The sequence below is a fragment of the Candoia aspera genome, chromosome 1 (genome assembly GCF_035149785.1).
Source record: "Candoia aspera isolate rCanAsp1 chromosome 1, rCanAsp1.hap2, whole genome shotgun sequence".
Lineage (NCBI taxonomy): Eukaryota > Metazoa > Chordata > Lepidosauria > Squamata > Boidae > Candoia > Candoia aspera.
The window spans coordinates 308437049-308452219 of NC_086153.1; the positions used below are offsets into that span (position 1 = coordinate 308437049).

Sequence of the window (15171 nt, forward strand, 5' to 3'; positions counted from 1 at the left end):
AAGCAATGGCAATTCCAGCACTCACGGTTATCATTAAGGGAATCACGGGTTGTTAAGCGAGGACATAATATAAATGTGAAATGTGAAAAAATAATGACAAGACAGAGGTGTATGAATGTATAATCTTCTTCTAGGCTGTTATGTATCTGATCCCCCACCACTGTGTCAACAATATTCCCTAAAAAGGGTAGGTTGAAGACCAAGCAGTAAGAATACATAAATGCCACATTATACAGGAAACCTACAGATCACCCTGCATACTTCAGTGCTTTCAGCACAACACCAAGTCTATCATCTACAGCCAGGCTCTACACTACAACCACATTTGTTCTGACCCACTTGACAGAGATGCTCAACTGAAATAAAATCAGGTATTCAGGAGACTGAGCTATCCAAGATAAATAGACAGATCGATACAGGTAGCCCTCAGTTAACAATGATAATTGGAATTGGAATTTCTGTTGCTAAACAATGCAGTTGTAATGTGTGACGGCCCACGACTGTGTTGCTTAGTGGCAGCAGTTCTGGCAGTCCCTGGTGAACATTATTAAGCAGGATTGCACGGGTCATTAAGCAAGGACTCACGTGATTGCAACTTCTGACTTCCTGTCGGCTTCCCCATTGACTTTGCTTGTGGGAAGCCAACAGAGAAGGTAGCTGTACTGGCTGGAACTTTGAGGACCCGTCATAACTACCACTCGTTCAGCACCATTGCAAGTTTGAATGGTCGCTGAGAAAGTGGTCATTAAACAAGGACCACCTGTAGAGCCAGATCAATTCCCAGGGAGTACCTATTAAAAAGCAAACCCCAGAAACAGAACAACAGACAGCAACAACACTGATTGTCACCTGCAGCTCAGAGCTCAAACCACTCAAATACATTATTAATAGGCTACAGCTCATAGTGGACAACAGCACTGGACTTTCTCAGGCACTGGGTAGTAAGCCAATAATTATAAAAAGATTATAGCCTGAACCAGCCTGAAGCAGATTTTCACATAGATTCTATGTAGAACAAATGGGACAAACGTTGGGCAAAATGATTAATGGACACAAGTGTGACATCAGGATTCAAAACAATGACCAAGTAATATCAGATCATTTCAACTTCCCAGGACATTTTATTGGCATTCCTCAAAGTGACTGTTCCGGAAATAGTTCAGTGGAAGACTGCTGAACTCATATACTTCAAAAGGTTTCAGGCAATATCAGAACGTCTCAGCAAGCACAATGGATTTTTAAACATTACCGTTGTTAATTGATTACTTGCAGTCTGTTTCACATATAAGTTGCATCTGCATAACCAGCCAGTCTTCCCCTCCATTCCCCCCAATCCCAAATAAATCCTACATCAGTCTAACTCTGAACACCTGATGGTGAGGTGCTATGCCTTTTTTAATAAAATTTGTTAGTCAAAAGGTGCCACAGAACTTTGAGTTATTTGGATTGGAGAGGGTCTCTTTAGAAAACTATTTAACTGAAACATTTGATGTAAATGGCAAACTGAATAATGCTTGATGAGGCTGTTTGCCAGGTGAATTTAGCTCTGCATGTAACAACAAAACAGCCCAGCCTTTTCTTTCCTTCCCTGTCCAGTTGCCTCTTTCCCTCATATCATTTTTGATTCCCCTTTTCCTTTCACCTCACTCCCCAGTGTGGTTATCCATCTTACCAGATTTCTGTCCTGTTTTTCTTTTTTGCTGTTTTCTGCTAGGAGGAGGAAGAATGATTTGTGTGAGAGATGACTTATAATATATATACATGAAGATCAATTATTTTTTAAATAACTAAATTGTTTTAAGGCAATTAATTTTAGTTATTAATTCAATTAATATAAATTTATTTTTTTGTCCTGGCCCTGCCATTTCTTTGGAGTGTGGCTCCTGACAGGTATATATACACACATACATATATGCGCACACATATACATGCACACATTTATAGGGTGAAAGGGAAGAATCTTTAGGATTGGAATCGACAGAATTTGCAAACTTAGGTTAGCCAGGTGGAGACTCTATGCATTGATGTAGGTATACTGTACTTGTCTGCAGGTGTACTGTACTTGTCTGTACTTATAATTCTTTTTATCTACTACTGAAGCTCAATGCCCCCCCCTTTTTTTTGGTAAATAGTAGGTGTAATAACTCTCTCCTGTGTCACATAAGAAGAAATATGTTGTAGCTTTTTGAAAAATTGTTTACTTTCAATTGTGTCCAGAGTTACCTAAATCTATGAGTGCTGCAAGAAGAGGGAAGGATGGTAGTTTTTATAGGGTCATCCTCCTTCCATCCTCCTTGTTATTTCCCTGAATGGTTGTTTTAGAGAAATGGAGACCCTATGTGAAGCTTGTAGGTGCTGGAAGCTAAGGAAAGAGAAACAATGTTTGAACCACATGCTTCTTCTCTATGAAGAGAGGTTCCACTATATTCCAGTTCTCTCCACAGACAGAAGGAATCATTCTGTTTTGTGGATAGGCAAGCTAGATTAAATTCCAGGTTTTAGTTATGATGGTATGATATTGTATTTTCTGAGGATTATGATTTTCCTGCTTAAACCAGCATTTGCAAAATGCAAATTTATTTCGAGGCAAGTGTCAGCTTTCCAAAACTTAAAATGTCTTCATGTTATTCTAATTACATAGTTTATAGGCAAGCAATAAACAGCAAGATGTTTGAAATGGATATGAAAATTGCTGCAATGCATGTTAAGAAAAAACAACTTCATCAATTGCTACCTAGTCATGTCCTTCAGAAAAAGAAAAAGGTAACGTTTGAAGTTAACTGATACTGTGATTTTATATCTCCCTCCCTCCCTCCCTCCCTCCCTCCTTCCTTTCTTCCTTCTAGTGTTCTGTTATTTTTGTTATTAAATTAATAATTTTATGCATATACTGCTTCCCTCCCCGCCCCCCCAAAAAAGAGTACATAGTAAGAAGTATTCCTATGCATGCATAAGAAACTAATCCATTTATACTTATCCCATATATTTGTTTAACTTTTAGTTTGGGGTGGTATTTGTTCAAATGTAATTGTTGGTGTTTTAAATAGTTTGCATTGATTAATAGGGATAATATTAAATGCCTGTCCTCAAGGCAATAGACCGCAGTTTAAGGTTTGTTAAAGACGATTCAATTCTCTTAGTTATGTGGCTTACAGTTATTAAATCTATCAAATTTGTGCAAAATGAGTTCTCCCAGTCTTGTTTTCTGTAAAGCACTATCTTAGATATTGCACCCTTTCTTACTAAAGCAGGAGGCAGGTAGTGGAGGAGAAAAGACAAAGAAGAAAGGTAGAGGTAGTGCTCGAGATACGACCATTCAGTCAGGGCCCAAAGTTATGATGGTGCTGAACAAAGGGACTTACAACCAGTCCTCGAACTTCCAGCCATTACAGTGCCCCTGCAGTCACATGAACAAAATTTGGGCACTTGGCAACCAGCTTGCACTTATGACTGGATGCAGCATCCCGGGTCATGTGATCACCATTTGCAACCTTCCCTGCTGGCTTCCCACAAGCAAAATCAATGGGGAAGCTAGCAGGGAAGGTCGCAAGTTGCTCACGTAAGAGCCCTCCCCAGCCTTTCTTCACTCATATGTACCGTGCCCTCCTTCCCCCCTGCCCTTGCACACACCCTTGTCCTCTTTCTCCGGCCTTCCTGCACTTGCATGCACCCTGTGCCCTCTTTCCTCCCTGCACTCACACGCACCCTGCCCCTTCTTTCCCTGGCCTTCCTGAGCTTGTGCCGTACTGCACCACGCCCCTCCCGCAACTCACATGCGGCCTGAACAGGGCCTCCCAGGTCCTCCCCCACCCCCATGCAGCAACCCCACACTCCTTACCTGGGACTCCCTCCACTTCCGCTTAACGACCCATGCCCCACACATCTATAAACGGACTACCTGGATTATTGTCACTAAGTGACGTCCCGTGAAGTTGTGTTTTACGACCACATCACTTAGCAATGGCAGTCCCGGTCCCAATTGCAGTCGTAACTCGAAGACTACCTGTATATAGGTCTTTGATAACTGCTGCACAGAAAAAATGGATTATTGGTTTTTATTTCCTGAAATCAGTACACTGTCCTTCTCCAGTTTCTGAGTGGCTAACTACAAATAACACAGGAATCTAGCATTAGCAATGTTCTCATGTTAATTACAAAAAGCAAAGCTTGTAGAAATTTAGGACTTTCTATGTCACTTTTATACCTCAACACAATTGTGAGAAAACAGTAAATGATTCAGTATGTATCATGTTTGTTTTGTAGGCAGTATATTTGCAGTGCATGCATATACATATAGTCTAGAAAGTCCAGAAAGAATTGGAATTTGTTAGGCAGATGTTTCACTTAAGTATGATACATTCTGTATCAGAATTCACTTCTCCTGCTGGTGCCCCTGACAAAGTATAATATGTTAATACTTGAACAGGCCCATAAAATGGTAGTGCTTACCTAGGTTTTTGTATTACCATATAGGAGGGGGCAATATGTCTTTTTTACTTATTCTGAATTTCTTCTTTGATATATTGTCTTCTTGGTTGCAGCATTCAACAGAAGGAGTTAGGTTGACGGTGCTGAATGACAGCAGCCTAGACTTATCTATGGATAGTGATAACAGCACTTCTGTGCCTTCTCCTACCAGTGCTATGAAGACAAGTCCGTTGAACAGTTCTGGAAGCTCTCAGGGGTATCTGTCTCCAATACTTACCTTAAGTATTACTAATATCCATAATTCAACTGTAATATTTACAAGGAGAATCTTTTACCTTTATGAAACATATAATTTGCTTCAGATTTTAAACACTATAAATTTACAAGTTACCTTATTTCTTCCTTCAGACTTGGATCTTTACAAAGATTATGTTAAGTGGTGGTGTGTTACGTGTTACGTTATTTTATGTGTTGTGTTATTTATTTATTTTTCAAATTTCTATCACCACCCATCTCCCCGCCAAATTTCTATCACTGCCTATCTCCCCCCAAAATGTTACGTTATATATCTTGATAGATGGCATTATTTAACAGACAGGCAGAAATCTGTGTCATGTGCTATGCCATGAAGGGCTTCATAGGTAATAAACCACACCTTGAATTGCACCCAGAACTCACTGGCAACCAGTGCAGCTTATGGAGCTGTAGTGACATATGGGCATACCAAGGCATGCCCATCACTGCCTGCGTTGTTGCATTTTGAACCACCTGTAGTTTCCACATGGTCTCCAAGGGCATGTTGCAATAGCCCAACTGTGAGGTGATGAGGGCATGAGTGATAATCTAAAGGGCCTCCCAGTCCAGGAACAGGCACATAAAATGGAGTTGTGCAAAGGCCTTTTGGTCACTGCTGCCACCTCCTCTTTGACCAGGAGTTGTGAATCCAAGGCAATCCCCAGACTGCACACTACTCTCAAATGGGGTATGGCCCCTTCCAAGACTAAAGATGGAATGTCCCCAGATTAAGAGGGCCCTAATATCCAGAGCTGCTTGGTCTTGGCAGGATTGAGCCCATTTCTCCCCATTCAAATCCACACAGTCTGCATTTCCCTGCTCCTAATCCAGCACCTTAACATTGCACCACACAGGCTCTCATTAGATCTATCCAGCAAGAATAGATAATTCATCTTGTTTGTTCCATGCTACATGTCAGAGGGCTAAAATAAAGAGTCTCGAGTGAGTTCTTAAGTACTGCTCAAGTCACTGAAGTTGAACTTTTCACAAAAAGATCACATAGGATTAAATACAAGGTCTTTACGTTATAACAATTTAGACTATATACTACTATTCTGCCTTGATTTCTAATGCATAGACTCCCAAGAAAGATTGAGTAAGTGTAACACAAATTCAAGTAAATGTTTGTAGGAAGCTCTAGCTTTTAGTGAGAGCCTGTCTTCCTTCTTTGCCTGTCTTCCTTCTTCCTGGCAATTTCTCTCCCTGTTTACTCCCCCCCAAAATATTCCCAAAGACTTGAAAAACTGGTATAACAGGAGATATAATGTTAGGGACTATAAAGGGTGTATACAATGCCTCCACTCTTCTGCCAATGGGAGCGCTCTGTGAGAGACACTTTTTTCAGAATCTCTGAGTCCAACATACCTCTCTAAGCCTATGAGCAGAATTGTTGATGAGGGGTTTGACCACATTGATGCATAATATCTTGAACTTGCATATATTGTAATTCAGACATGCAAAACAGTAACCCACCAAATTGATTGCAGTCATCAGTCATGTGTTCTAGTTCAGCTGGCCCATTTTTACCTTTCTGAGAGGTAGTAAGCCTCAAAAGCTTGAGGTGGGGGAGAGGGGGAACATGCCCTGGTAGTAATGCCTTGCTAAGTCACAGTTATGTCAACTTACTGTAATTCATCAGAATGTTCTCTTTTAAAAAATATTTTAGCAGAAGCAGTCCTGCTCCAGCTGTGACAGCAGCATCTGTGACCAACATACAAGCTTCTGAAGTCACTGTGCCACAAATCAATTCCAGTGAAAGCTCAGGGGGTAAGAAATCAAATCTGTTCCTAGATTATTAAACCCATTTTTTGGGTTTAGACTCTTGGTGATTTACCATTCGACAGCAACTTATTTGCAGTGTAAGATTAGTATATCTTTTGCAACTTTTCATTCGTTGAAAGAGTATACTGATTAAGTAGCAAAATAGAAACTGCAAAGTTGCCTTTAGTAATTCAGAATCTTTTCCAAACAATCTACTTGCTGGTCAGTTGGTGTTACTGACTTTAGCCATGTAAAGGCTTTTGAAATTTTAAAGTTGAGTGAAAGCTAAAATTGAAAGAAGGAGGTGGAGTACAAACCAGCCTGCAGCACTTTCCTTGCATGATTAATTCTAAGTAGAATTTGCATATAAGGGAACACTGGAGGTGGGATTTAAATGTATGCCCACTTCCCTTTTTCACTTATACTGAGTTCACATATGCTCATTCAGGCACATGTTGATATTTCTCCAACTGAACTCAATTTATTCAGAAGATAATCAAGAACATTTTAAGATAATTCAGAATATCCTCTGGAAGTATCTGCCATTTTTCAGCTATAATATAGGCTTGGTACTTTCTATATTTCTATACACAATACAAAGCATGTGGAAAATAATGCAGACCTGCCTTAGCATTATTGTAATAAAGTATATAGTCATTATTTTGTAATTACTTGTTCAGTCTTGTTCAGTTAATGGATATGATCCAAGTTTTTTCAGTCTAGAACAAAAACCAAAGCCACACTTGGGTAATGTCGTAGTTTTGGTGCTTGCAATTCCCCTATCATGTTAACTAGTTCTGTACACAGGATATAGAGTTTTCAGTAGTAACCCTGCAGAATAAATTATGTAAAATAACAAGAGATCATACAGTTTTGCTTAATTGACCAAAATTATGTGAGTCATAAAATGTAATTGCCCTTGGTGCAGAATGTGGTTTGCTTGAAGAAAAAACTCAAACCTTACTTTGTTTTTAGCCCATGGAACTATAGACTGAAAATTGGATTGCACTGTAATCATTAAATTATGTTTTAATAGGTACTTCAAGTGAAAGCATTCCTCAAACTGCCACACAGCCAGCCATCTCTCCACCACCAAAGCCTACCATCTCTAGAGTAGTTTCTTCAACCCGTCTTGTCAACCAACCACAGAGACCTTCAGGAAACACTGCAACTAAAGTAACTAGCCCTGTAGCAGGTGTGAAGCGGACATCATCTCCCCATAAAGAAGAGTCTCCTAAAAAAATAAAGACTGAAGAGGTATTTCCTATTTCCTGATTGGTTGGGAGCAGCAGAACAATACAAACAGTCCCTGGGTAATGCAAGGTGAAACTTATGAGACCTCAACTTTATGCTGTGTTTAAAAGGTAAAGGTAAAGGTTTCCCTTGACGTAAAGTCCAGTCGTGTCCGACGCTAGGGAGCGGTGCTCATCTCCGTTTCTAAGCCTTAGAGCCGGTGTTGTCCGTAGACACTTCCGGGTCATGTGGCCAGCATAACGACACGGAACGCTGTTACCTTCCCGCCGAAGCGGTACCTATTGATCTACTCACATTTGCATGTTTTCGAACTGCTAGGTGAGCAGGAGCTGGGACTAGCAACGGGAGCTCACCCCGCCGCGCGGTTTCGAACCGCCGACCTTCCGATCGGCAGCTCAGCGGTTTAACCCGCAGCGCCACCGCGTCTGTGTTTACGCATGCTCAAATGATAGCCATCTTCTTGTGCATGTGAAAACATGGCACCTGATGTATCAGAAATGGAATGGTAGAGTTAGTCAGGGGCTGCCTGTGGTATTGATTCTTCTGTGCTGTAAACTGAGTACTTTAATGGGCTTCCTCCAACAGGCCAGTTCATTATGCAAATGGCAGCTATGCCAAAACTAGCACAAAATAAATGCATGCAAACTAAATTACAGAGAGTGTTGAAGAGCATATTGATAATTGAATTAAGATAAAAAATGATATCAGAAATGGGAAAGTAGATAGAGTAGAGCTCTGTATCCACCTTTATTTAGCTCTTGAAGGCCCCTTTGACTGAATGAATAGCACAGTTTCCCATTCTTTTGAGGTGGGAAATACATGACTGTGGTAGAGTGTAAGTCAGGCCTGCACAACTTATAGAAGGGAAAGGCCACATTGATAAATTAAAAGTCCTTGTGGGCTGCAAAGGAATACCTGGAGTGCAGTCAGCTATTCCATGGTTAGTGGAATGGCAGCAATGCTACAGCTGGTGGCAGTGGTGAGGTTTGGAGATGTTTGGAAGCGTGTCTTTCAGGGAGGTGGCAGTGAATTTATTACATTTAAAGAACACTGGTGAGCCGCACAAGGCTGCTTGGTGGGCTCCAGGTTGTGAAGGTCTGGTACAAGCCAGTAAACAGTCACATTATGCTTAAAAAGTACTAAAACCCTTCCAAACCTCTTCATTTTGCTGCTCTGAGTCTTTGATCACCAAAAGATTGCCCATCCCTGTTTAGGCTTGTAATAAGCATGTGGTTGACCATTATGCCAAAAAAAAAAAAAATGCTGGGTTAGATATATCTTGATATGATAGAGGTTGGCTCTTTTTTCCCCTTTTTGCTGAGAACAGGTGACTTGGGTAATTAATGAATTAAATACACATTTCGGAAGATAATATATAGAGAAGGTAAAGATGATATATAAAATTTTACATTTATACTTGAATTCATATTTTATTGTCCTCTCTACAAGACACCTATTCTTGGTCTTTGGAATAACTTAAGTCATGCCAAGTAAGTAGAATTTTTCTGCAGGCCTTCATCTGTCTAGGGCCAAATCCTCACATTATTTTTAAACCTCAGAAATAATGCTTGGGACATATCTGGGGACAGCTACTAAAAGGAACATTCTAAGAAAAAATAGTCTATGCAGGGCTATTGTATGCAGGCCTTCTAATATAACTGAACTGAATTTGAACAAATGAAATCTTTTATGTATTATCATGCATTATAGCACTGCTTTCAATAGAATGAGTCTGACAGTTTGATATATTCAGGGGTATAAATTAGTCTTTGAAGATACCTGTCTTCCTATTTATGGGCTCTTGTGGTCTTGACTAAAATTGCAGCCCTGTACATATTGACTAAGGAGTAAAGCTTATTGAATTCAGTGACCATGCATAGAATTTTGCTGTTAACTCTCCTGAGTATTTGAATGATGACTCGATCCCAAGGGGAAGGGAATATTATGAGTTTTATTATGAGCTTGATGGCCTGTTTGTAATACATTTATTAGAAACCCGAAGATTCCTGGCCTAAGCATTTATCATCATTTTAAACTGAAATTTGTATCTGCATAACATTTAGGAAAATAAATGCTTAAAATTTGAGAAAACAACATTTTCTCAAAATATGTTTTCTCAAAAGAACACAAAAATGTCCAAGATGGTTAAAAAAGACAACCCTCAAATTAAAACTGTTACAGGAAAGCATAATACAAACAAACAAACAAAAGCACACAGTACTAACCAAAAGGTCTACTGCAGCTGTTTGTTTCATACCGAGTTGCCTACCACAACTGCATAGTAGTTTCTTGGTTGTTCATCAGGTATTAATACTGAATATTTAAAAAATAAATAGATCTGCTGGGCCTATGAAATAGACCAGTGTATTGTAGAGGGGTGAGTCAGAACTCAAAATAGCTATGCCTGAAATAAATTCTAGAGATGATCAGCTGTTTATGCAATTATGTGATCAGTTGAGTAGACAGAACCATGATAGCTGCAATTGAACGCTTGTACAATTTTATGGTGAAGCATTTATGAAAAATTCATTATGGCTAGTTTCCTTTTGTTCATATTTGTTATGGTCAAGTTCTAAAGATCTTTATGTTCTTAATAGATCTGTAGATAAAACTTAATTGTGATTAAATTCTGGACAGAAGTTTTATTCTTGTATCTTGGCCAGTTCTCCTATTTCATTATGATTATTCTGCTTTATTATAGGATGAAATGAATGAAGATGTTAGTTGCCTTGATATGAGTGATCATGATAAGATGGAAACTAAGGTAATTTTCTTAGACCATTTAGTAGCTGTAGTATATTGAATGTAGTATATTGAATACCTATTGAAATTCTTAAAATGAAGGTATCTTTTTGGCTTCAGCTATTGGATATGTTTTGTGAATCTACTCTTCAACTGAAGACATTCTAGTACACAGAAGCCCAATGGATCAAATTGTCCATCCTGTTTAAAGATTCACCTTCCCTGAGGCCAATCTCATACCATTGGGAATCAACAATGAGGACATATAACTATTTCCTCCACTTGCTCCCTGCCCTTCAAAATGTATTGAGAGATAAGGTACCTCTCAGTAAGACAGCCTTGACAAAGATAAGGAAATCAGCCTCCAAAGTTTGAATCAAACCAATCCTCCCTGACCACCAGCTACACTAGTTAGTGTTGCTGGGAGATGGACTTCAACAGTATCTGGAAGTCCACAGTTTCCCTATTTGTTTTTAAATTCTGTATGCTCCTAATGACTAATATTTGTTGGTCGCTTAATAATTAAAAAAGGAATAATAAAGTAAAAATAGTGAGTAGATAATCAGGGATGTTCCAGGCTTTGTTTTGATCAGGGAATTTTCTGGTGTTTCCTGGAGTGTTCTATGATTGTAACACAATTTTACATTCAATTATAGATTGTGCTTCATGACAAGTTCTCAACAGCAGAAAATAAAAACAGTCTCATACTGTAAAATGACATTAACAACAGCTCAAGACAATTATAATGGTTTAAAATTAAAATAAAATTTAGTCTTAAAAGGTCCAGGAAAATAAAAGGCTCTTCAGCTGCAGCTGAAAAGAATACAGCGTAGTCTTTAGACAAGTCTCTCCCCAATAGGCAGCTGTTATACCTCACTTGGCAGAGGCACTGAAAAAAGAAGCTACAAAGGGGAACTCTGGCTTGGATCCAGTTCTTACTTTCTGCAAAGAACTCTTTCTACTTGTGGAAAGAGTGGCTTTTAGTCCAGCAGAGTATTTCTGCTGCCAAAACAGGAGAGGAGAAAATGCATTTTATTGGATTTATTTTATCGGATTTAAAGGCTGCCCGACTCCCAGATAGCTCTGGGTGGCTTACATTTTAAAAGTAGGAACCATAAAATGAAAAGAAAAAAAACCTGTTCATTCAAAAAAAGACAAATTCAGCACACCAGAAGACAAATAACAGAGGCTTGATAACCACCTTAGCCCCAGTTAATTCATCCCTTCCTTTGCAACCAGTGTGTCCTTTGAAATATGCTCAGGACAGCTAAAGATCCTCCAAGGGAAGCTGAGATTGGTGAAATACCCCTTCATTCCCAGGGATTTTAATAACAGAATCAAACTCGAGTGGCCCCACTGGTGGAGCAAACTGTATTCAACCCTATGAATTCATTTTTCAGGGTTATGAGAGTAGATATAAATGTATTTGGTCTACAAAATGTATTTGGACTACCACAGAGTCTTTTCTTTCATGTAAAAGGTATAAACTGTGTTATATTAAAATGTTAAGAATCCAAACAATTCATAATTGAATTACAGTGCTGGCATATTTTTTTTCTTCCTTTTCAGGAACTTTTTGATACAGAATCAGATATGGCCTCTCAGCAAGAAACTCTTCAGACCACAGTATCTCTACAAGCTCCTCAGGTACTGGAATGAATCTATTTTTGCATTATGTAGAAATGAGGTGCCTTCAACTTCACTTTGACTCCTAATAACTGCATTTCTGCAGTTTTCTTGGGAGCATAATAGAAATGGTTGTGTTGCCTCCTCTTTCTGTTTCTACTACTACTACTTTCCAGTCTAGCCAACAGTCAACCCTGCTTAATTTCCAAGGTAAGCCAAGGTAGGACAGATGCTGCCACCTGCTGAGGTATAAAGCTTTGATCTGCATTGCTGATATGTGGATTAACATAGGCTTGTTTGCTTTCTGTGTCCTCACTGTGAATTCTGTGTAGTGCATTCTACAACCTTTATACATTCTTGGCATAATTGTAGATTAATTATATTTCTGAAAAGTGGCAGATTATAATGGGAGTTACTGAATAACCCAGAGAACAATTAGAGAAGAAGCAGAGGAACATGAGTTTTTTGATCTGTGTTGATTTTGGGAAATCCCTATTAAGTTTATTGGCATGATTCTGAAATAAACTAGAGCTTACTGTAAAATTGGGGAAAAATTAAGATTTGAAACAATTATAACAAATGGAAAGTTTAATATTTAACCTTTTAACCTTTTAATAATGTATGTTCAAAATTTTATCTAATATTTCTTCCTTTTTTCCTCTGCCCAGAAAATGCCCAGTACCGATCTTTCAGATATCCCTGCTCTCCCTGCAAATCCTATTCCAGTTATCAAAAATTCAATAAAACTAAGATTGAATCGGTAAAACCAACCTCAGGGGTCCATAAACAGTATCTGCCAATTTAACCTGTTGTCTTCTAATACTGAAAAGGAGAACAGAAGGTGCAAGATAAGAATGTGAACACAGATGGATTTAGGTATATTTTGTGCACTTCCCTTGCTGGGCTATAATCACTTGATCTGGAAGTCCAGGTTAGTATGTGGAGCCAGGAGTACTATTAATGTGTTAGCAACAGTTGCATTAAATTCTTTAAAGGATTACTGCCTATAAGAAGGAATGGGAATACTATTTCTAGCCATATTTGATGTACTGATTGGGTTTGTGTTGATGCATTGTTTGGAAGAAAAGAAATTCAGCTAAAACTGGCAAAAGAATTCCTTAAATGCACTTTTATGTACTTTTTTATTGGAATATGACTAATTTTAGTGCTTCAGCTTGATAGATTTTATTTTTATTAAAGAAATTCTTCAAAATCTGTGACCTTCAAATTAGAAAATGGCTTGATATATTGTATACTGAAGGTAAAAGTATGCACTATATCCAGCTCAGTCACCATTAGGCTGCAGTGAACCCTTATAAGAAAATGTCAAATCTCGAGGTTATAAGTTTGGGAAAAATACATTTAAAATATTTGATGGGGCATGATTAAGAAATGGTCTATTTTTTATTTTTGGGATTATTTTATGGTGCATACAAATCAGCTATCAAAAAGCAAATAATTGTTTCCTTCAGTTTAATCAAGCCTTCTCCTTATTACCTTCCCATTCCTATTACCATATTTTTTGGAGAGGAAAAAGAAATGTTTGCATTTAACTCATGTTTCAGTTTGTATGCACAAAATTGGACTAATGTCAGTGAAATGCTGGTAGTTTTTCTTTTAAGCTCTGTAGCCTACAGCTATAGATGCCACTTTCCCCCAGAAATGAAACAGAGTAAATAAAGTGTGCCTGTGAAGCATAGCCCTGTTTTGATGGCTTTTTCATCATTAAATGTAAGAGTTTTGTACACTCCAGAGGAGTCCTGTCTGCATTACAAAGTTTTCATATTTTAAATATAAAGGCAGATCTTACCTACTCTAGGGTTTTAACAGTTTTATTTTTAGATAGCTCATCTGAAAGTAGCTTTACTTTCTGAATGTTTAATTTTTTTAGAATCACATTTCTAGCAGGCACTTAAATGATCTGATAAAGCTCTCTCCTTAACCAGTTGTTTTTGCTTTGTTCTGTAGAGCTATAAAATTACTAGCAGCAAGTTTGTTTAAAAATGAAAATCTCTCATGACTAAACAGAAAGTGTGGAATGCCAGTGATTATCAGATGGAAATAACAAACTACATGTAACCTTGATTTCAACAAAATTAAGTGGGACGGTTAAACTGCCCTTCCCATTTTTCTGATCAGCATGTTTAATAACTTCCTTCCCTGCATTGTGCTCAATCCTTCTACATGTGCATTTCCATGTTAAAGAAAAATTAATTGCTCTTTCCCTTTTCCCTATAAGTTAATTTTCCAAAGTCAAGAGAATGTAGCTTATTCCCTATCTCCCCAACCACGCAGTAACCAAGATCTTTATTTTCTGCCATTTTGTCTATGATGTCTAGTATAAAAAAATTCTTACCCTTGCCCTCTTCTGCCTCCTGTGATCCAGCTTCCACCCTCTTAAATTTTCCCACACCCTCCTTGCTCCTTCTCTTTCTCCTGCTGCCCAAACAAGAAGGGTATCAGTTGAAGTGTACAAGCTGTCTGTGCATTTTGTGTAGCTATGGAGTTTAGATCGAACTTGCCAGGCACAAATTTAGTCTTGTTTTGTTTACACATCAGGACATCTTTTTTTCTTCATTTTATTAAACGTTTCATGTATCTGCACCCAAGTTTTGCCAAGCTGGGAACTTGGAATCTTTCCTGTATAGTGACTTTTTAATTCTAGTTTTCATAACCTGGAGATCAGACTGTTGCTTTCGCATGATGTACGTAGGTGTCTCATGACTGGAGTTGCTTTGTTTTATAGTATCTGTACTCCTTGTATTTTTCAAGAGCTATTTTGTAAACAGATGATGTATTTCTCCATGGAAAACAATAAAAAAACAGCACAATCCCACAGTTGCTTGGTTTCTTTTGAATGTGTAAATAATGGTATTCCAAAATCGTTAAATTAGCTTAACTGTCTTTTCCTAAATAAGAAACCTAGATGGGAATACAACACTGCTGAAGCTGATTTTAAAACCATCCATTAATAATGTATCCAGTCTGAATCTGTTAAAAAGGTGAAATCTTACTTTCTGGCTTTTATTTTTCAAAGGGCCAAATAGGATACCCATTACTTAATGT

The 15171-nt window shown here is 38.3% G+C and overlaps 1 protein-coding gene across 1 annotated transcript in view; it reads left to right on the plus strand.

Annotated features, from left to right (window-relative positions):
- Nucleotides 1-14941, plus strand: part of PAPOLA (poly(A) polymerase alpha) — a 57239-nt gene extending 42298 nt beyond the window's left edge. The window contains exons 16-22 of the mRNA XM_063290293.1: nucleotides 2642-2763; nucleotides 4542-4684; nucleotides 6389-6489; nucleotides 7520-7740; nucleotides 10439-10501; nucleotides 12049-12126; nucleotides 12774-14941. Of these exons, the coding sequence (XP_063146363.1) occupies nucleotides 2642-2763; nucleotides 4542-4684; nucleotides 6389-6489; nucleotides 7520-7740; nucleotides 10439-10501; nucleotides 12049-12126; nucleotides 12774-12869 (824 nt within the window). The 3' untranslated portion in view covers nucleotides 12870-14941. The remainder of the gene's footprint in view (nucleotides 1-2641; nucleotides 2764-4541; nucleotides 4685-6388; nucleotides 6490-7519; nucleotides 7741-10438; nucleotides 10502-12048; nucleotides 12127-12773) is intronic.
- The last annotated feature ends 230 nt before the right edge of the window (nucleotides 14942-15171 follow it).